Below are 23992 nucleotides of genomic sequence, written 5' to 3' on the forward strand. Positions count from 1 at the left end.
GAGGAAAACATTGCTTTTTATCCTTCTTGAGAACATAAGGGTGTAAGGCCTACTACTTTAAGAACCTTGTCTGCACCAAGGGTTGGTGGCACATGCCTTTAATCCCAGCACTTAGGAGGCAGAGGCAGTCAGATCTCTGTGAGTTTGGGGCCAGTCTGGTCTACAGAGTGAGATCCAGGACAGCCACAGCAGTTACACAGAAAAACCCTGTCTCGAGGAAAAAAAAAAAAAAGGAAGGAAGGGAAGGAGGGAGGGAGGGAGGGAGGGAGGGAGGGAGGGAGGGAGGGAGGGAGGGAGGGAGGAAGAACCTTGTCTGCTTTGTTCACCACTATCCACCCAGAGTCAGAATTCACAAGCCAAGTGTTTACAAGCCCTGTGCTGCAGGAAGGATGGGGAGAGACCAGCAACCCAAAGCCAGGTATCTCTTCCTCCTATGGCTTTCCCTCATATGTGAGCCCTTCCATTTGTTTGTGGTCAGCTGCTACCAAGGCCAACTAACATGATCATCTGGGAGTAAGGTGACAGAAAGGCCCAGAGTCACAATAGAGCAAACACTAAAAGGACAGTTAGAAAGAGCACTGAGTGTCTGCACTTAACAGAGGTGACACCATTTGTCCAGTAAAAGATTTGCAGCCAGTTCAAGGAGGGAGGGAACTTCAGTGTTTGTATGGGAGAATACAATATTAAAGGTTTTATTCATTGAGATCCTTCCATTTCTAAAATGAGGGACATAATGTCCTGCAGCAGCATCTGGCCCAGTGCCCGAAGCTCAGCAGGCACTCTATAAACATTTGCTGGATAAGTGGGGAAGGTGAACCAATGAGCACTTTAACCGTTTATCCATGTTCCTCTTAAAATTACTTCCTGCGTCACAGAATATGTGCCCATCTAGTAAAGAGTGACGTACCAGCCAGCCCTCGGGGCTGCATGTCTGCAGCAGCATCCTCTGCTTCCCCATCTTCACCACGTAAACTGTGCTTTTCAGATAAACTGTCTGAAGCAGAAGAAAGAGAGATTGCTTACACATCCTCCTGAAGCCCCAGTAATAATGCTCATTCCCTATAGATTTAGATTTGATGGTGCTCTAAACACAATGAAAGAATCAGTAAATATTTTTTGAGATAAACAGGTAGCACAGTGCAGCCATTCACTGAATCCAACTCATCTTGAAGTCACTGGAATCCACAAGCCACCACAGTCCTTACCCACAAGAGTATCGGGATGCACTGTGCAGATCCTTACCACTGCAGTTCCACATTGCACCCTCACTGTGAACAAACCAAAGGGAGGGGAAAACCCAGATGAGGCCAAGCTATGTTGGCCTGTTCTTTCTAAATATGCCCAGGAGATGATCAGCACAGGTCAGTGAGAAGAGATAGGCAGCTGGGCATGATCCTGATCCACTTGTGCCTGGAAATAAACGCAGGACTCTCCTTCCTCCAGGGTAACGTGAAGAGTGAGATACGGTCATCTTACTAAACAGTTATGTCACCTTCTGCTTTGGAACATCTAACAGTCCTCGTTTCCATAAAGATCCATTCTCTTTGCTTTAATTCCATCTGATTCAAGGTTTAAAAATCTGTTTTAACTGAGTCATGCTCCACTCAGATGTTGATCCCACATTAACTGGGCAGCCTTTGTCCAGTACTGATTAGACAAGGCACAATGCACCTTCTTTATGTGTCTGAAGATGTGAAAGATCAACAGACATTTTCCTTATGAATTTTATTTTTGGGAGAGCTGCATCAGTGCTGCATGAACAGGCCATCTAACCCCCCCCCCCCCCACACACACACAGAGAAAGAGAGAGAGAGAGAGAGAGAGAGAGAGAGAGAGAGAGAGAGAGAGAGAGAGAGAGAGGGAGAGAGAGAGAGGCATGCACACACATGCATGATTACACACACAGAGTCTATAACATCAGCTTTCACAATAACCCTATTCCAGTAAGAAAGTTACTGGAAATATAAAAGGATTTTTATATGGCTCTTCTTAAATTTTCCTCAAAAAGAACACTGTACCGTTGATTTAATAATTAAGCAATGCAATCAACTTCCATAGAAAGTTCTAGAGCTGAATTCATTCTTTTATGTGTCGAAACACCACTTGAAACTATGGTTTCTAACTCAACAACTGAGACTGCTTTAAAAGATTTACTTCCCTCACGAAGGCTGTAGATGTCTTCATATGTGCACCAGGTTAAGAAAAATATAATAAGATACACTCTGACTTCTGTTTAATGAGAAGCACCTGCATGTATCCCTGGCTAATTCTGGTGTCTTTAAACTTGTTTATTTACCTACTCATAATAATTTAACTTCACAATGTATACAATATAGATGATGGATTCAGATTTAAGTTTTGTTTTTTACAATGTTATGTTACAATGTTATACTCCATAGTCACTGCCAAAGACTAGAAACACATCCATTAGATTACCTCAGGAAAATCATCCATTTATACATGACAATGCTGAGATCTTCACTAAACCAAGGTCATTGAACATCAGTTAATTAAAAAAAAAAATCAGAAGGAAAACACAGCTTCCAACCCCCAGTCCCTTGCCTTGCCAACTCTACACCCTTCCAGACTCGATTCTGGCCACTGCTTTCAAGAAGCTTCCTGTAACTAGTAACAATTTCTCCTTGTGATGAAACCATCAGCATTTGATGGAAAGCATGCCTTCACGTTTCCCAACATCAACAATGCACCCCAGTGAGATATGTGTCTTAACAATCTGTGGTTCATGTTTTTCATGAGTATTTCAAACCTAGAAGCCATATGTTCCATTCTTAATCTTCTAAAGTATAGATCCTTATCACTTCAGCTCCTCAGCTTCAGTAACAGACTTCCTTAGGAATGACTTTCCCAAATTCCAACTCACTCTATGTGGTGTGAACATACACACCATAGACTAGAGCGGCATCCCACTCAGGCAAAGGGAAACATTAACACATCCTTCTGTCAGATGTCACTGTCGCTGAGAGTCACCTTCCCAGTCTTGCATGTGTGAACTTTCCAATTTAGAAGGTATTCTGCTATCGTCCACCACCTTTGGCTTTCTCACTCGCGTCCTGGAAATCTGCCTGTATCCTCCAATCCTTGCCTCATCAGCTATTTTGACATCCTATCTTGACATGTTAGCCAATGATCTGTTTCTTTTACCTTAAACTACAAACTTTAAATTTTTTTAATTGTTTATATGTGGCCTGAGTTGGGGGAGTATGTGTGAGTATTGCAAGTGCCCACAGGGGCCAGAATAGAGCATTGGATGGATTCCCAGGAGCTGGAGTTGTAGGAGGTTGTGAGCCACCTGACCTGGGTATTGGCAGCTGAACACTTGCAGTAAGTGATCTTAACTGCTGAGCTTTCCAGATCCTTGAACTATAAACTTTTGATAAAGTCAATTCATATGAACTGCCTGAACCTTGCAACCACCAATTCAGTCCTCAGTCCTTTGTACCTAGATTCTGATCCACCTTATTTGTAAGACCACAATGACCTCATTGATAAATCCATCAGCCTTTTCTACAATATCCTGTCCCCTGTTCTCTCCGAAACACTGGGGACTATATTCCTCTTTTGGCTACCTCTTCCTCTCCATCTGAGTTTCCTATCATCCCTTTCTCTCATTCTTTGCTTCCCTCTCTCATCTATCAGTTTTTTTTCATGTATTCCATATCTATTCCCCCAAACTCTCTCTCTCTCTCTCTCTCTCTCTCTCTCTCTCTCTCTCTCTCTCTCTCTCTCTCTCTCTCTCTCTCTCTCTCTCACTCACACACACACACACACACACACACACACACACACACACACACACACACACTCACACTCACACTTATACATATACCTCAGTTTCAGTCACATTATTCTAGCCATCTCCACACAGCAAACACCATTTGGCTACCTAATGTGTGACACACCTTGATCAAAATGTCCCATTTTTTTCTTTATCCCTCAGATTCTTCCAACAATGAACTCCCCACATCTTCTAATGACCATTCTCAAATCAACAAGCTAAAAGTTTCTAGACAGCCTGCACTCTACCCTATAAATAATGATCAGGTCAGTCCTCCTGGGTTTTGATACTCTCCCATAGATCCTTCTGTGGAATCCTTCTTCCTTTCCCTTCTGTTGTGCTGCCCTAGTCCTGGCCCTCCTCACCCTCCCCATCATCTCTACACTCCTGAGTAAGAAATAGGACTTATCCTTAAGAATACATATCAACATTCCACAGAAATATGTTACAAATGACAAGTGAAGAAAAGGGGCAAGCATGACATAGATGTGTTCATTTGGGCTGAAGAACAATTTCTACAGGACCAAGCCGACTTTATATGCAATCGTCAAATACAAAGCTAGGTTCTTAGGTTCTCTGGCCAAGAATGCCTTCTGGCAACAAGGAGGTGCATATCTATCATCCAGCCCTGAGCTGTGGTATAATTTTTAGATGCTTACTCCCCTACAGTGCTCACCTCTCCCTAACTTCATTCAGTTACATTTAGTCACCTGCCTCTAGCCCTTCCTGTTTCTTGGTCTTTGTAGCTACATGAATTTGGAAATTTCACTCTAAAGGTTGGTGCTAATGTTTTGTCTATTGTAAGGATTCTAATCGTGCACGGCATACATCCTGATATACTGTATCAGACACATTAGTCAGCACTCACATGTTTGGATAAAGCTCTTGAATTTACTGTTATCAAGGAAAATATAGAGGTACACAAAGAAACAGGAATTTAATTTAAGCTTTGAAGATAACAAATGTATTTGACTAATATGCAAATAAAAGAGAAACAATATTTGATACAAAAACATTCCATATTTAATGCTCTTTTTATATTTATATTTTATATTTATATTTTTATATTTTCTTTAATCTCTGACAGTTCACTTAATCTTTCTGAGACTCAGTTTCACCACAATGTGTTTCATGGTGCTCTGCTGAAAATAATAGATAAATTACAGAGTACTATTTAAAAATATTAATTATTAACAAACAAAAGCTCCTGAAATAAACAAATCAATGTATAGGGCCAGGGCATAGTGGATCTTCCACTTAGAATGTAACCAAGTGCTTAATATAGGAACAAATGGTAGATAAGAATGGGGGCGCGGGGGAAGAGATACAGGAACACAATGGTAGATAAGAATGGGGAAAAGAGCTGCAGGTCAGATCCAGCCAGTCCTTCTCATTATTGTCAACTCAATGTTGAAAGCTATCCACTGCACCACGAAATTCACCACTGGATGTTGCAAAACCCAAGTAGAAAGACACAAGCTTTAAACAGCTCAGCATGGACTCTAACACTAAACATTAATCAGTTTGTTAATAATTCTAAATTTCAGCTTCCTTATCTATAAGACGAAGGTGGCATAGCATGGAAGTCATTTTAAACAGTGAAATGAGCACATACAAATAACACATATGAACCATGCACCATTATTCTAGGCACACAGCAGACACTCCTCTACACCACCCTGTGATTACCACCATCGTCTGCCATTCTCCGGCCTTGCTTTCTGTCTGCTTGCCTTTTCCTCCTCTGTGCTTGTCTCTTTCTTCTTCATGGGACTCTTTTGCCTCTCTGCCTATCTCCGTACTTTCAACATGTGTTTACTGAGATTAATCTCACTTGGAAGCATATACTATAAGCCAAGCACACTAGCTTTATTTAAATACAGCTGCCCCGTGCCCTTTAAAGCACTTCAAATTTATGTGCCAGTGAGCAGCACTCCTCCATGGTCTCTACTTCAGTTCCCACCTCCAGACCTCTGCATGGAGTTCTTCCCCTAAATCCCCTCATGATAAACCGTAAGCTGAAATAAACACTTCCCTCCCCAAAGTTGCTTTATCATAGCAACAAAAAGCAAACCAGTGTAGAAATCAGTACCAGAGAGTGTGGGTACAGCTGTAACCAGCCTCACCATATTGGTTCCTTGAAGATTGGAGGTGATTTGGGAGGGGGGGGGTACTGTAGGTTTGAAAAGCCATTGAGTGTTTGGTTCAACCAACATCATGGGTTGTTCTGCAGGAGCTTGGAAGATAAGAGTGTTGAAAGAGATGCAAAACAACGGAGGCCTGGCTTGGGAAATTTCAGAGGCAATTAAGGACTCTATCATGGCTGCTCATATAATATCTTGAGTTGAGAATCTGTGCTTTCTTGTCAGCTAGGGCTGAAGAAGAAGCTCTCGTTAACCAGAGACCATAACTGAAGTGAAACCTTTGTTGTACTAGGACAAGTGATGTGGTTAGCTAGGGCTGAGAAACCAGTTGTAATTGAGCAAAGACCAGTCTGGTTGAGGTAAAATCTGCAAGGGAGTGTCTCCTCAGGGTCATCACCCAGAAGCTGTGATCCACAGGGGTCAATGACACATCCATCACATGCTGGTAGCCAAATCTGGTAGTGTGCGAGAGTGCCCACATGTTTGTTAACTGGTTTGAGTAGCATGAGCGCTGTAGGATTGAGGGAGTCACGGAGAGAAGCTGAGGCTTGGCACTGTGAGGGCCAAAGAGAGGCCAAAGACACCATTGGTAAAATGACAACCTCAATGGCAGTGGAAACCCTAGGACTGAAATGGCAGTGGAGAGAAGCTAAGGACTGGTACTGGGTGGCAGAGTTGGAGGCCCTGAAGAGAGGCCAAGAGAGGTGGTTGGTAAGAGTGCAGCCTCAGCATGTTGTAGATGCCAAGACCATGTGACAGCCACAAAGAACAGCAGCAGATGTGGAGTGAGCAGGGCTGAGCCTACAAGACAGGGTGTGTGTAGGGTTGTGTTGTGGAGACTAACACCAGAGAAGTGGAGCTGCCTAAGCCCTTTACAGCCCAGAGGATTTTGGGACCTTGAGCTAGTTATACTGTTGAAGTTTGGTTTTGCTTTGGTTTTACTGTAACTATGCCCTGGTTCTTCCCTCTTGGAATAGAAGTATTTAACTTGTTTGTTGGTTTTTAATTTTGTAGAAACCCATAGTTGAGAGACTTTGGATTTGTCAAGAGTTTTTAAAGAGAACTTGGTCTTCTAAAATGCTTAAATTTTTAAAGACTCTGGGATTTTTAAAGTTATATTATGTTTCATACTGTGATAGCAACAAGGGATCTTGGAGATATACAGGAAAGGAAAGGTTATTGACTTAGGAGTGATTTGTTTGTCAGGGTGACAAGGGGTCAGTTGTGCTGGCTAGTTTTCCATCAGCTCGACACTAGCTGAACTCATCTGAAAAGAGGGAAATTCGATTGAGAAGATGCCTACCAGACTGACCTATAGGCAAGTCTGGGGTGGGGGGCATTTTCTTGATTAATGATTGATGTGGGAGGGCCTAGCCCACTGTGAGTGGTACCACCCTTGGAAGGTAGTCCTGGGTTATATAAAAAGCCAAACTGAGAGAGCCAGGGGGAGTTAGCCAGCAAGCAGTAGGCTTCAGTTCCTGGTTCCGGTCCTGCGCTGCTTAAGTTCCTGCTCTGACTTCCTTTCATGATGGACCGTAACCTAGGAGTTGCAAGATTAAATAAAGCCTTTCCTCCTTCAAGCTGCCTCTGGACATGGTGTTTTATCACAGCAACAGAAAGCAAATGGGTACAAAAGATACAGCTGGTTAGGTATTACTGCCAATTTGACATAACCAAGAGTCATCTGGGAAAAAGGAACAATTGAGGAATCTCCCAGTTCAGACCTGCCTGTATTAGTGCCTGAGAAGGGATTGTTTTGATAGGTAGTCTGTGTGACAGAGCCTGGCCCGCTGTGGATAGCACCATGCCTCAGCAGGTCAGCCTCGGCTGCACAAGAAACCAGCTGATCAAGTCAGAAAGAGAACCAGGAAGCACAGTTCCTCCATGGTTCTTTTCTCTAAGTTTCTACTTAATTTCCTGCCCTGACTTCCCTCAATGATGGATTATAATCTAGAATTTAAGCTAAATAAACCCTTTCCTTCCCAAGTTGTTTTTGGTCAAAATGTTTTATAACAGCAACAGAAATCAAATTAGAACAAGAAAGGTGTGGTGATATTGTGTTCCCCAAAATATTGTACACCCTAATATACTTATCTGGGGTCAGAGAACAGAACAGCCACTAGATATAAAGGCCAGAAAATGGTGGCACACACACCTTTAATCCTATCACTCCAGAGGCAGAGATCCGTGTGGATCTCTGTGAGTTTAAAGCCACACTGGAAACAACCAGGCATGGTGACACACGCCTTTAATCCCAGGAAGTAATGGCAGGAAGCAGAAAGGTATTTAAGGCGTGAGGATGAGGAACTAGGCCTAGTTAAGCTTTTAGGCTTTTGAGCAGCAGTTCAGCTAAGATCTATTCTGGATGAGGACTCAGAGGCTTTCAGTCTGAGGAAAACAGGATCAGTTGAGGAACTGTCAAGGTGAGGAAGCTGTGACTTGTTCTGCTTCTCTGATCTTCCAGCGTTCACCCCAATACCTGGCTCCAGGTTTGTTTTTATTAATAAGACCTTTTAAGATTCATGCTACAGGAAGGTAGACAGGTAGTTAAGGGTAGAAGATAAATAATAGATGATAGATAGATAGATAGATAGATAGATAGATGATAGACAGATAAATAGATAGAGATTATGATTACAGATAGATGATACAGATGGATGGTACATAGGTAATTGATAGAAGTAGACAGATGATAGAAAGGTAGAGATAGAGAAATTAATAGATATAGAACGTAGATGAATTTCTAAGCAGTCTTATTAAATAAAAGACATGGAGCCAAATATAAAGGTGAAAGCCTTAGCGATCAGGGAAATAGGAATAGCCACCAACTAACCTTATCTCACCACACCGCAACTTCCAAAGTCTTAGAAACCCCAGCTACAATAGAATAGTTGTATAGACAAATACTAGACTATAGATAACTGTGATGAGTAATTAATAGAGATAGATAGACAGGTAGTAGGTACATAGAAGATAAAATAGATAAGTGATACATAGACAGATAACAGATGGATAAATGATAGAAATTGATGATTGACATAGATGATAGAAGGTAGACAAATGATAGATAAGAAATGGATGACTAATAGCCACAGGTAGACTGTTGATAGGCAGATACATAGAAGATAAACATATAATTGCTGGAAGTAGACAGACAATAGAGATAGCATATTGATATAAGTAACAGAAGACAGAGACAGAGGATGAGATAGATGATTGATAGATTTTATAGTCAGACAGATGAATTATAGATCATCTTTATTGCCAGGCAGCACATGGAGCCAGTTATCTACTGAAATGGATCAGTGTACACGAAATCAAAAGGATCAATGCCCCCCCTGTAACAACGACAGCATGACAGTGAATATCCTTGGTGAGTGTCTGAGCATGTCCTCTCTGCCCTCAGGTCGACGCCCATGGCAATATTCTCCTCAGCACCCTGGAAATCAGGAATGAGACCAGCGGCTCCGAGGTGCTCACAGGTGTGAGTGACCCCAAGGCCACCATGTACTCGTACGACAGTGCCAGCATCCAGTACCGCAAGCCGCTGAGCAGCCGTGAGGGCTTCGGGCGCGGGCTGGACAGGCACGGGGTGCCCGGCAAGGGGCGCATCCGCAGGCGCGCCTCGCAACTCAAAGTGAAGATCCCTGACTTAACTGATGTGAACTCCATAGACAAGTGGTCCCGAATGTTTTTCCCCATCACCTTTTCTCTTTTTAATGTCGTTTATTGGCTTTACTATGTACACTAAGGTCAGTCTCATGGTTTCGTTTAGACTCTCTTCCTTGGCTTGTTTTCTAACCCCACAGGTTCCCAACAGCGCTCACTGCTGTGGTTTTTGAGGTAAGAGATTCAGCCATGCAATTGGTTTTCGTGTCAGTGTTTATTACCACACCATGTTTACTTCAACAACAACAACAACAACAAAAGGGTATTTTTTCCTGTCTACTGTGGTCCAGGTTATTAGCTCTGTAAGAGTTCCGTCGATTGCTTTGTTTACAAACACAAGAGAGAGAGGTAGATGGGTGGTAGCTAATGTTGGCAGTCTTTCCCAGTTGCCCTGGATCTTACCGAATAATTTGAAAATGAAAATGTACAATGGACCTTGCTGTCCACCTGCACTGTGTTCTGAGTAAACTGTAATCATCTCATTCTGCCAAAAACAAAACAAAAAAAATGTTTTAATAACAAGAAAAAGAAAAAAAAAAACCTAACTTCAGCATCTCAGAAGAATAAAGCCATTGATAAGCTGCAGGTTTCCAGGAAGTGGGGATATAATACTGACAGTTTCCCTCCCCTCTGAAGTTCTCCTGAGTCCCTTGAAAAGGCTTCTCAGCTCTATAGAAGAGGGACATCAAAGCTAGTGTCAGTCACCTTTTCTCCCAAACTCACCCTCCATCCAACAATGACCATGGATATCCTTACCAATGCTTCTTTCTCAAACTGCCCAGATGTTCAAAGTTAGTATTAGAATCCAGCCTGATCTAACTGGTAGTCAGTCACTGAGAACATTTTTCTTTTCTTCTCAAGAATAAAGAGTTTCGGGGACAATCAATATTTTTCTGGCTGGCCGTTATAGAAAGCAGCCCTGACTCTCCTTCATGAGCCTTAGAATCTCCTGATGCCATGAAACCATGTGATCATATTTCCACAGTTCCTGCTCCAGAAAAAGGAGAGAGAGGATATGTGGGGTCCAGACGCCAGTGAGGGATTTGAAGGAGGTAGAGACAATTTTTTTTCTCAAGGAAAATTTATTTCTCTGAGAAAGGCAAGACTTACATGTTATGAGAAGGGTGCCTGAGCAGTTATCCACACTGCCAAGTCTTAAGTCAAATTGTATGTTTTGCTTAGCCTTCCAGAGAGCAGCATCTAATGGCAACAAACTCATCACACAGGACTCGACTGGAACTTCTTTATTTTGTTCTCTGAGCTCTGCTCTCAAACTACAAAATGGATGGCCCAGGAAATGCTCATCCACCACGTCAGTGTCTTCCTCCAAAGCCAGATTTCCAGCTTAAAAAAAAAAATCTTTATTAAAGCAAAATCACAGAAAGAGAAGAAACTCATAATGACAAAATACCGAGCCTTTAACCATGCACACCAGCCCCTGAAGTGTGGACCCTGCCTGTCTACACTCATTAATCACTGTCATTATTGCACAGCCTCTTCTGTGCTCATGGATGACTCTGGGTCGTGGTTCTCATGACTTTCAGTAAGGCAACACAATTCTAAACATGCTCAACAAGCTGCTGTTGAGTTCTTCCCATTTTGTGTCATTAAAACCTCATTTTCTTTCGGAATGAGCTTGTCAAATTATATATGTTTATTTGCAAGGTTGAGTGAGACCACAAATTGACTAACCACGGATGGAGGCCATTTTGGTACAGGACCCATGCACGGGATGAGGAAATGAAGGAGTAATCAGGATGACTGCCTCATTGGATAGTCTGGCTCTCCTCTCAGAAGAGAATCAATGTGCAGAGTAGTGGGAGCTGCTACAATTACTGCCACAATGGGAAAGGGAAAGCTGAAATTCCTATGAATGAGCCCAAGGGGAGAATAGGAAAAAATACAGTTAGAAAGCAAGAGGAAAAGAGAAACCTTAAATGAGTGAATGGGGCTAGATGTAATAACAGACACTAGTAAAAATATAAAAGTCCCACCACACCTTTAAAAAACAAAAACTGATCACAGCAATTTCTTGAAGAGTGCTGGGATTTTGAGGACAAATTCTCACTTAGGTTTTTAGGAAGTGTGAACACGCTTCCCAGGCTGAGCAATCCTCAACCTGTGGTCACGGGGTCATCCATGCATGGAAAGCTCTGCTCAGTTCTCAGCAGGCTGAGATGCCTTGCCATGGATAATGCCAGGACAGAGTAGAACGTGGTCCTGTCTGTAACGGGAGCTTCCTGTTGCCTATAAAGACTCAGGAACCACTTTGCAGTCATTTAGTTTAAACATTAGAAAGGGAAATTAGGTGCCTGATGCTGAACAGAAATTAATCATTCTGATGTCAAAGCTGTTTAAAAGGCTTTTAAGACAGGAATACTGAATCTAGAGAAGTATCTACTTAAATCTTCTCATAAAAGATTGTGATAATTTGTTTTTTCAGTACTACATTTTCCTTTTTAAAATCTAAAGTGATTTTGTTATAGTTTTAGATATAAAGCATCTTCAAAAAAAACATTTTGAACTCCTACATTTTAACCTTTTAAAATGTAAAAGTGATTAGACCTGAAATGCCCACTGGGCATGAATGGTATGGGGATCACAGCCATGATTATGCAAATCCGATCAAATGGCTTTGATCTCAGAGGCAAGGGAAGCCCACAGCATTGAAAAGCTGTCGTGCTTATGGGTCACGATCTTTGTCCTAACTTCTGAACACATCCCGGACTAATCCTTTCCTCTCTGCTCCCTTCACAAGCCAAACACTGACAGGGAAGCACCTTTCTTCTCTGGCTTTCTTCCTCTTCTTGCCCTAAATGTTGTAAATAGAACATAAAAGTTATTAAACATTCTGAAATGTCCTCACACTGGCCCCCATTCTTGAAAGATTCAGATTACATTATACAAAGGTTATTGTTATTATTGAGTTGATTTCTTTTGCCCTGGAAATAGCCAAAATCCCCTGCATCAAGGAACAGAAGAAACTGAAACCGCAAGACTCCCTTATGCCCCATTTACACCCAGAGAGCCCCATATTTCACAGTTCAGCTGTGGGACAGATTGTGTGGAAGACTTACCCTGCTGTGAGCAAGGGAGACATCACACCTTTTACTTAACAATGCTGACTGCACACTTATCCCTTCTTCTCAGATTTTTTTTCCTTGGCTGGAAATGTCAGATGTTCCTTCCAGTTAGCAGTTCTCTGAGGCAAAGACCCAGGTAAAGGCTTATTTCTGCTTGAATAATCCAGGATTAGTATCTCCATCTCCTCTGTTGCCAAATAAAAACAGCAGCTGGCAGACACGTCTGCTGAGTGAATAAGCTGTGTTTGTGCACACACCACCTTTATTGTGCATTACAGTCAGTGATGGATCTTAAAAAGTCAATGAAAAAAATGTGGTGCAGAGAAAAAGAGTAATAGTTCCAGGGTCCAAAAGGCTGGGATTTCCTTAAAAAACAAGTCATAGAAAATTGACAAAATTCCATTGTCCTAAAGTCAACAACTATTTTATGAATGTTTGTTTAGAAAGGGTTTGACTACAATCTGCCAAGTTAAACCAAAAAGATACAGGCTAGTCCTTCTAGAAGGAAACGGTCTCCAAGATTTCTCCTGTCCAAAATTTTGAATAGTATCTTGTCAAAGGGGGGTGCGCTGCCGTTTGTTTATTAAAGTATAATGACATATCCTAGGAAGGGGTGAAAGGAGTGTGCAAGCGTTGGCTCAAGATGGTTCAGTCAGCAGTTTCTGGGTTGAACTGAAGAGACAAACATACATCTGAAAAAAAAAAAAAAACGCAAAGGTCCATTTGTTTTTGGAATGTAGAGTACTGTGTAAAATTCCTTGTAAATTCTGTACATAGTTCACTGAACTGTTCCCTGTGGTGTGGTGGTCCTCAACTTTGGGTGGATGTTTGAAAAACCTGAGCACTGTAAATAATGTAAGCTTACGAAGCATTTGCTTTTATTCATAAAGTGAAATGATTAGTGATTTGGGCCCAAACCAGAATCTCTCCAGCTCTTGCTCTTTCATGCATTCAGTCATGTGACTCTGCTGTAAGCCATAGCCAGGTGTCTGTGATCACTGCCTCATGCCTTTACCCACTCAAAGGGACAGCAGCTGCCTAGAAGGCTGCCAACCTGTGGGGCCAAAGAACAGAGCACCAGCAGAAACCGGAACCGGAGCAATCTGCTCCTTGAACAGTCATGAAAAGCAGATACGCTGTTTTCAGTCACTGTGGCTATTTGTATCAAGGACTGAATTACTGATGCTGCTTCAGGGGTCAGGGATGGAGGGGATGCTCAAAATCCACAGGTAATCCAAAGCTTAGTCTACACCAATAGCTTTAGCATCTAACTTCTTTTCCACTACATTTTCTAGAACTTCTAATAAGACTAGAAATGAATAGAATTGATGGGTTTGATCAGGGTGAACAATAAATATCCACAGGATAGGCAGGGGTACAGGGAGAGACAAGAAATGTCCTGGATAGCACCAGGTGGCAGACACATACCCGAAAGGTACAGAGGTAACTATGTCCTTACTTTTAAAGGTAGAGAAAAATTTTGGTATGAACTGATCAAGGAGGCAAACACAGGTATTTAACTTGGGGGAAGGGTATGTGCAGTGTGAGCTGCTTGAATTTGAAGAACCTGGTAATTAAAAGGTTCCAGATATTCTTTCCTCCAAGTTTTCTGAGTTCTTTCAAAAGTCTTCAAGATGTGGGCTGTTATGGCACGGAATGTGTTTCCATGCAAACTGGCAATCCCAGAGAGAGTGACAACACCAAAAGACATTCAAAATATCCAAACCATTGAAGACCGAGATTGGTTTCTCAGTGTTAGAGAAAAAGGTGCCCTCCCTGGAGGTAAAATCCTTTGTGTCATTTTACATGGTAGCAGAGTATACATGGGGAACTATTATTTTGGGACATTTTAATTCCAAGATGTGACCCACAACCACCTGAACACACCTTGCTGGAACTAATCCATTCTGCCAATTTTCAGGTTAGAACACACTGTGATTTTTACCTTAGCTTTTCTTCAGATAACACATCGGCTAGAATGATTGAAAGTGTAATTGTTGGGAGCTGCAGCAAGCATTTGATAGAAATTCCTTATAATAAATGAAATACAAAACAGAAAATATTCAATTCCTAGAAGGGTAGGAATGAGGATTCTGTGTTTGTTTTGACACCTCCCATGGCAGGAATTACCCATTAAAATTGAAGCAGTCTAACAGATTTTTCTTGTTTCTCTTTTACCTATTCAGAAGTCTTTGGCATATTAAGGGACTTGCATCAAGGGACTCAGAACCATTTTTTATTGGATCCCAAACCTCTTGGTATCATGGATTTATCACACACACACACACAAAAAAAAAAAATTCCAATGGGAATTCAAATTGGGAAAATTGATACTCCTGAACCAGTTGAGAAGGAATTCCACTCTCCAAAGCAACAATCCCTGTATATTCTGTCCTGTGGACAATCAAAACAAGTCAGTACACACCAGAGAGATCAAATAACCTATTATATTTGCCTTAGGGATACAGGGTCACAGATACATTCATTAAAATAGTCTCATTCCAAAGCCAAAGGATGATCCAGAGCAATATTATTACCTGGCTCTTGCCTCTTCCTGGGTTTCCCTTTGAGGAGAAACAGGAAAGAGGAGACACTCCCAAATATATTTTTATATGTTCAAGTAACTAAAACATTATATGTGTATTTTGAAATTTTGGATTTTATAAAATAGATGAACTTCTCTGTCTTATTCTTTCCCAACTACATACCCAAAAAAATCAATTCCTTTACTTATTGCCCATCTCATTTCCAAAGCTCATATGCTATCTTGCTCATATTTAGATGGCAGCTTCAATCTTTGAACTTACATTGTATTTCTTCATTAAATTCACAAACAAAAAAATTATAATTCTTCCCAATTTCTACTCATAATGCCTTTAAAAGGTCTTCAGAGGCAAATCTTTTAATTGTGGCCACCTCTGAAGACCCTTGAATTATTTTTATTTGTTTTTTAAGAGTACACATGTTTACAAACATCTTCTCTCTCCCAACTTTTTTCAGAATACAGTAGAAATGAAAATAATGAGCTTAGACCTGTGAATGATTATGTTATCTATACAATATACCATACAATATGCATTATAATATTGAAAGGCTAAACAGTGGTAGAGAGAGGGAGAGATAACGATGGAAGACACCTTGGAATCAGGGTGGAGGTATGCCTCCACTCAGGTCTGTGATTCATGACATGCCAGCAGATGACTTCGAGTTCTCTTCCAGAACCAAGTGTCAAAGGTTAGAGGGGCTCATTTACATGGGAGTTTAACAAAATGGTGTCAATTCACCATGGTCCCTGCTGATGCAGCCCCACAAATCTAATCCTAGTCTTTCCTGCATGCCTTTGAGAGTCAGCCACTTGGTGTCAAGCTAATTGAGGATTACTCATAGTTCTTCCAAACCTCATCCAATACACAGTTACGCAGGCAAGTAGCAAAATTATTTTACTGCTTTTATAATATTCTGTACTACAATCTTCCATTTTAGGAAAGTATCTTTAAGGGACTCTCAGATAACATTCATCCATGTGATCTGCTCTTTGTTTCTAGATCTTTGGAAGATATAGATGTTCTTAAACCATATCCTCTGTAACAGGGTCAAGAAAAAGCCATAAAACCCTCTTTTGTGGATGGAAAAGCCAACTTCTAGCCAGCAACTGAGCCCAAACATATTCCGATGACATCTGCAGTTATGAACTTCTTATCTCTCTATGTCCCTAGAATGAAATGACCAAATACGCTTGAGCTTTCAAGCCAGGTGCAGCTTACCATCTAGATGAAAGAGATTCTGGGTCCTTAGAACCCATTGCTCGTCTTTCTTTCTCCTTTCCCCTTGTGTCCTGCTATACCACGTGATCACTCAAATTAGTCTGATATTTGAGATACAGCCATTGCCAAAAAGTTTATTAGATTGTGATTAGTCTTGTGGTTTATTCGCTAGCCAGTGCACCCCTCCCCATCCTAGTCTCTGAACATGATCACCAAAATGATTTCTGCAAGTATCCTTAACTTTAACTGAATGTTTATGACCCTCCTGGAGTCTTCAAACTGGGGAAAGTTGTTAGGATACTCTTTCCCCATCCAATTGCAAAGTGACGGTGGATCTGTCATACATTTTACATATCAGCCACAGATTCCCCTGTCCTCCCCCTCCCACCTACCTCTGCCTTCCCCCCAGCCCACCCCCCATTCCCATCTCTTCCAGGGCAAAGACTCCCCTGGGGATTCAGCTCAACCTGGTAGATTCAGTCCAGGCAGGTCCAGTCCCCTCCTCCCAGGCTGAGCAAAGCGTCCCTGCATAAGCCCCAGGTTCCAAACAGCCAGCTCATCCACTAAGGACAGGTCCTGGTCCCACTGCCTGGGTGCCTCCTAAACAGTTCAAGCTAATCAAATGTCTCACTTATCCAGAGGGCCTGATCCAGTTGAGGGCTCCTCAGCTATTGGTTCATAGCTCATGTGTTTCCATTCGTTTGGCTATTTGTCCCTGTGCTTTTTCCAATCTTGGTCTCAACGATTCTCGCTCATACAAACCCTTCTCTTTCTCGCCAATTGGACTCCTGGAGTTTCACCTGGAGCCTGGCCATGGATCTTTGCATCCAGTTCCCTCAGTCATTGGATGAGATTTCTAGCACAACAGTTAGGGTGTTTGGCCATCCTATCACCAGAGTAGGTCAATTCGGGCTTTCTCTCGACCATTGCCAGTAGCCTATTGTAGGGGTATCTTTGTGGATTTCTGGGGACCTCTCTAGCACTTTGCTTCTTCCTTTTCTCATGTGGTCTTCATTTATCATGGTCTCTTATTCCTTGTTCTCCCTCTCTGTTCTTGATCCAGCTAGGACCTCCCGCTCCCCTAAGTTCTCTTTCCCTCGAACCTTGCCCTTCATTACCTTATTTGTTGAAATATTTTATCATTTATTATATTGAATTTTTTAAAGAAAATTGTTAGGATAATGCCTAGACATACCGTTTTTCTGCTGTATGTCAGTCTATGAATGGAACACCTTCTTTTTTTTTTTTTTTTTTTTACAAAATTAGCTGAGTGTTCTGCTCCCCACCTCAGGCATCCTTCAAAGATGATTCTTCCAACTTCCCTATGTGCTGGTACACTCCTGCTCCTCATAAAGCAATGAGGTGATTGCTTTCTTTTCTGCTTTCCCGTGCTGTTTTTGACCTATAGATAGAGTCACACCTAACAATATCATTTTTTTTTTTCAGAGAAAGGAGGCATTCCTAAGTGTCAAAGTCCTAACTGAGGTGAGGTTAGTATTTTCTAACACAGGAGTATCTGTTGAGATCCATTCAGGTGCAAGTGACAAAAGGTGACACTCAAAGGATTTTTGTACAATCAAAACATTATTAGCTCATATAACAGTAGGATTCGAAGAAGAGACCCATGTAGATTGCTTATTTCAGGAATATAAGACCCAAGACCCGTCTTGGGTTCTCTGAATGTTATCAGCACTCAGTAAAGCTGCAACAGGGTTGCACAGACTTTTCCTCAGATATTTATACTGAGGGACAGAAACAGAGTAAGTCTTGCCTTAGGTTACTTTGTAAAGTCAAGGAACTCTTTCCTCATCTCAGCCCCAGAAACCCTTCTTTTTGTCCCGTTGACCAAAGGTTAAGTTAGACATCACTCTTGAACCATTCACTGAAGAGTGTGGTTATCACGACTGGCTTACAACAAATACCCAGAGCTGTACCATGTAAAAGCTAATTAATAACAAGTATAGAAAATCCTTTCCCACCAAAATATAGCACTTTGCTCTACATCCCAGCCCTATGAAGATATAACACCGGTATGGGGACACAGAAGCCCAGATAGCTTAAATAACTTACCCAGATCTGATAGTTACTGATGAAGTGGGTATTTATTCCCAGTTTTTCTGCCTCCAAAGGCAAAGTTTTTACCTCTCCCATATGATCTATATTTAATCCCTTTGACCTCCATGATACAGGCTTTTAGAGTAATTCAAAGATGTGTGAAACTTGGAAGAGAGCTCTCACATCCAAGAATAAGGTACCGTGCCCAGTAGATGCTGTTCAGTTTCTTTCTGTCCATTCCACCCTCTCTCTACTCCCCACACAACAGCCTTTCGTTGTCTGAAGAGAGCGATGAAGAAAAGCCTGTGTAGCAGCAGAGCTTTGGCTGTGCTCCCTTCTTTAGGTCCACAGCATTATTAGAGGCTCATATAACCCAGTTTGCCTGAGTTGGAGTGGCAAATTAAGTAACCGCTTTAAATTATAGAGTCTCAGAAATCTGGAGGATATGGGAAATATGAATAAGTTTACTGATGGAGTTTATAGTCAGCCCCAGAAAACACGACTTACCTCCTCATGAGCCACTTGTTCCCTCCGACCAGCCTTCACCACTCCTGTCCACTCCGCTTTTCAGTCTTCTCTTGAATTAGCTCCTTCAAAATTGATCCATAGACCTTTACTACCCTTAACTCCAATAGCCAGACATCATCCCCAACTACTCTTATTGCTACACTTCAAGATTTACATCTTAGGGTCAGGGGCAGGATGCTCTTCCTAGCTCCACCCCAACGATAGCTTAGAGGACAAGCCACCAGCACCCAAAATATCCATCTGAGTACCCATCCTCCTCATTACTTCACCTACTGGCACCTTTCAATTCTTATAGCAACTCTGCCCAATGACATTGGGTATCTTGTGTGCTTCTAGTACTCTTGCAAATATTCTGCCTCGCTAAGGAAAAAAAAGTCCTTAAGTGTAAACACCCCATTTTCTAAGTATTTTGTAGAATAGAATGTATAAAATCTCTAAATAAATTAAAAAACAAAATCATACTTACGGTTAAGCTCTGGCTGACCCCATGCAGAGTGGTCACTGGGATTTTTTTTCCCCACGGATTGAGTAGGCAGACATAATCTTGTTAACACCTCCATTGTATACAAGCTCTAGCAGAACTGAATTTTCCATCCTAATTACTTTTGCTCTTCCTTTCTATATATAAAAAAAGGGAACGTTTTCTCCCATAGTGTCATTTCTACCCCCTGCCAATTCTATGCCTGCCTTATTAAAAGTCTTTTGAATGTATGGTCTACGGGGTGTTTGAAGTTGGGATGGCATTGCAGTGTCAATGGAACACTCCAGTGTGAATTATAAGGGAATAGTCATGGAGGAGATTGTACAGCAAGGTCTGCTTCTTCTGAGTCATAAGCATTAGCATGAGCTGGGAAGGACGGGCAGTTCTTAACCACTCACCACTGCTTCTCAATTATCAAAAAGCAGGGCATGTGAACAATCTTGTGTGAACCTTTCAGTCGCTGACATTCCTGTTGTGTATTTACATGCTTTCATAGAAGAAACACAGGACTTGCACACCTTACCTCCCAGTGAGAACCAGTCACCCCAGTTTTACCAAGTAGTATATTTTTCTATGTATATTTTCCCCAAGACATTAGATTTCAGTGTGTTTGGTTTTTCTTTTTTATCAACACGTTATTGTCTGATTTCTTTATCTTTAAAAAAAAAATTCACTGGATAAAGCTTGAAATGTGTTTTGCAGGAGTGCCCCTGAGATATTTTTAAGAAAGCCCCCGGATCATTCTAACTCACTGTAGTATGAATTATGAATCCAAATAACCTTTTATATTCAAAACATCTACTATTTTTCTAAGGAGGGAATGATTATGATTTTATACGCATGCATTTATTCACTGTTGCTCAACCCCCATATTTTAAAATAAGCCAATAACTCTCTTGATAAAAATTACCATGTGACATTTTTAAAAGGTCAAGATTGCCTGAGATTTTTGAAATTCCCAATGATTTAAATGCTTACAAGGTCCAAGCATGCTTTAACTTTTTAAAATAAGTTTTTGGTTTTCACCCCCAGGGCAGCATTTTGTGCCATTGTGATGGACACACGATGGCTGATGTAACGTTGGTATATTATTTAGGTTAAGGGGGATGAAAACTTGGAGTGTACAGTGCTGTATAAACACAAATCCAACTGTTTTCAAGAGAAAAGCATCGGATTGAAGATGGCTTTCTCAAAATACTTCTCCTGGCTGCCTGTCATCTCTGGAAAGTTCTTTCACTCCTCTTGAGTTCAACACGGGGGTTGAATCTATAGTACAGGCTTTCCACTCACGCAGGGGTGGGGGCTGGGAAATCAAGTCTTCTTAGGCTAACGAATGAGAAATGACGATGCTGCCGGCAGTGATTCAAACACCTCTTTGGCAACTACTTCCCTGAAAACTTGACTGAATCCAAACCTTATCCAAACCTGCCAATCAAGCGTCTGCTGCTTTCATTCAGAGCATCCTGTGTTAAATGGCTGTGGCTTTCAAAGCAGGTGCTACAACACGTAGAAAGAAACACACACCTTCTGTTGCCTCTCAGCTAAGCTCACCAAACATGTCAGAGGACATTAAGTGGTTAGTTTGGTTTTTTTCCCCTTATGTTTTTGAATCTCCACTAACCAGTTTTGCGATCTACCCTCCAGGCAAATTTGATTAAGCAACTCGTTATCCTGATTGGCATTACACGGTTCTTGTAAATAAAAGAACTCCTCTCTGGTTTTTGGAAGGCAAACTTCTTGCATTGAAAAGAAACAAATATTTAATGATCTTTTACTCTTCGACATGGTCTTTTCTTTCTAACATAAGCTGGTGATACTTTTTGTATTCCTATTGGACCACTAGCGAAATTAAATGGCAAGGAACCGTATTTCTGAAAACCTGTAGAAATTTTTTAATGTAATGGCGCAGGCTTGAACAGGTGCCAAGAAAGGGAAAGATGGACTCCTTACTTTTATAACTCAAGATTTCTATTTTGTATCAATATATGCTGCATTTTCTGACTGAAATGGCTGTCTGTCTCACAGGATTTGTGATCTTCTGTCGCTTTTTACATTTGAAATCAAATTTCATACAGTAAGCTTGTTTGTCCCTTTTTGTTTGGGATTCGATTAGAATACTTTGTTTCATTAATTTCTTTTTTATGTGATAAAAAGCAAGTGACTTATGCCTTCATTAACTCAAAAGCTATCTGTGGACAAAATCCATGAAGCCTGTAGACTGTGATTTATATAAATAAAAGGCAGATCTCCCTGTAAACAGTGAATTTGTGAATAAGGAATTGTTCAGTGGCCTCTGACTCCTGCCCCTTTGTCCCTTCATGGCCTTCTTTCTATTCTGAGTCATCCATCAAGTGATTGTGTATTCCTGTAAAATACAAAATCAAATTACATGCTATCAGGTATGGACACGAGAGACGCTTGCGCTCTCAATTTCAGGACTCACAGCTACCCTCCCAGTCACGGGACTGTCCTTCACTCAGCCTTTTCGTTAACAGTGTGGCTTTGCTCTAAAACCCGGCGTTGTTTGCTTTGGTAGACAAGACTGGAACTGTTGCAGCAAATGAAAGACAGAGAACACCTCTGAAAGGCCGGTGTCACAGGCCATCAGCTCTGCTTGTAACTGCGAAACGTCTGAAATGGAACTTATTGCTGTAAATATGTACAATTTATGTCAGCTGATTTCAATAAAAAAATAAAAAAATCAATTACAAATGGCTACGTATAAAAAGTTTCCTTTGTACTATGTTTTAAAACACCCAAGACTCCAGGCATAGCTTTCCACAATTCTTTAGAACGTTTAGGATTCTGAATTTATTGTTTGACAGCTTTTCTGGTAAAAACTGATACAAAGATCAATCCCTGTAGGTAAAATAGATTCTTTGCAGAATTAGTACAAAAAAAAAAAACTGGGAAACAAAAAGGCAGTACGTTAGTGGGAGTTTGTTTCTGCATTACTTTTAAATGCATTCTTTAGGAAACATGCCTTATAAACATGAACAGATGGAGCATTTCTGTGGTGGATGGGGGGAAGGACATGAACAGTTTCCTTGTACTAAAATTGATATCTAACAGAAAGTCAGTAAGCATCCAGTTGTGAGTGGCTTATGTCAATTTTTTTTCTTTTATCTCTGCTGTACACATGAATACTAGAGCTGTCTGTTGGTCTTTCCTCATTTGAAGACCTCTGATTTCCAAACTCATTCTCTCCCCTGAAAAACTGTTGACAATAAAATAATGAACAGACTCAAGTTGTGAAGTCCATTTATCTGTAAATTGATGGCTAGCAAAATAGCTTCCCAATAAGAGTCTAAATTCCAGCCCAGAGACAAGTTTAACATCTATCTAACAAAATAACTGGGAATCACCACTTTATTGGAGCACTGAGTTTCATCCTGAAGGAGGACTTTTTCATGGCATTTGATATTGGCAAACATTCCCAGGATGCTAGTACAACATGGGAGAAGTAAATACCCATCTGATTTTATCTGAATTAGAAAAGGAACAAATATGTGAGTATACATTTAGTAAGAAATGTAAGATAGAAGATCCATGTCTTTTATCTTCCTACACAAAGAAAAATAAAAGTGTTATTAATTCAGCAAGCAACTAGTAGTTATTATGTAAGGGAAATGAGGAAAGGGTAGAGTAACCATGTAAACCTTCTCATTCTCACAGAAAAAGTAACTAAATGAGACTAGGGCAGACCAGCATGACCACACACTCCCAAGGATTACAGAGTCAGCATGGATGTGCCCAGGCAAAACTGAGTGACAGCATCCATCCTCTGCTGGTGTGCAAGAGGACCCTCCGGAGGCCTGGGGATGTCTGTATACAGTCAATGCGTGCTTGTAGTCACTAGGATCCAAGTGATGTCACCTCTGAGTCCATCACATCATTTCTTTTAACCTGGTAATAATTCTGAAAATGTCCAAACACATTCACCTTCCAGGTTCTACATCAGGAGTCTACAACTTGCTCCAGCCAAGGAAGCAGGTAAGGTAACTGCAGATCTTCACAGCGGCCCCCTTCTCCATCAAATCCACCCCGAGTCTCATCCTCAGATCTGTAGCAGACCACCTGCTGCAGTTTCCACTCCCCCCTGCCCCCATCTCTAGTGTATCACACCAATCTCCTCAAACCTTCCTCCTCTCTCATTCTGTTATCCTGGCCCCCAACTCCAGTAGGCATTCCCTGGGGATGTGCCAGTCAAGCCAGAGTAGCAAGGATGCCAGCAAAGCAAGCAGAGGAGCTTCAGATCCTTACTCTTCATCCTCTCCTCTAAATCCAGTCCTTGCGACTCATCCCTAGATCTATATCAGGATACCTGCTGTGACTTCTCCTTACTCTCTGCCCTCCCCAACCCCATTTGCAGAGGACTAAGCAGATGTTGGTGGAACACCCTGCTTTCCTTCCTCCTATGGATCTCCTCAGCCAGTCACCCCGAGTCCAACCCCATTCCTAAGTGTCAGCTC

The 23992-nt window shown here is 41.4% G+C and overlaps 1 protein-coding gene across 1 annotated transcript in view; it reads left to right on the forward strand.

Annotated features, from left to right (window-relative positions):
- The window catches only part of Gabrb1 (gamma-aminobutyric acid type A receptor subunit beta1), a 408892-nt gene extending 386124 nt beyond the window's left edge, over window positions 1–22768 (forward strand). Inside the window, exon 9 of the mRNA XM_052735093.1 lies at window positions 9347–22768. Coding sequence (XP_052591053.1) covers window positions 9347–9691 — 345 coding nt within the window. The 3' untranslated portion in view covers window positions 9692–22768. The remainder of the gene's footprint in view (window positions 1–9346) is intronic.
- Window positions 22769–23992: the final 1224 nt, after the last annotated feature.

Source organism: Peromyscus californicus, unplaced genomic scaffold (assembly GCF_007827085.1).
Source record: "Peromyscus californicus insignis strain IS unplaced genomic scaffold, ASM782708v3 Scaffold_13__1_contigs__length_99412109, whole genome shotgun sequence".
NCBI lineage: Eukaryota > Metazoa > Chordata > Mammalia > Rodentia > Cricetidae > Peromyscus > Peromyscus californicus.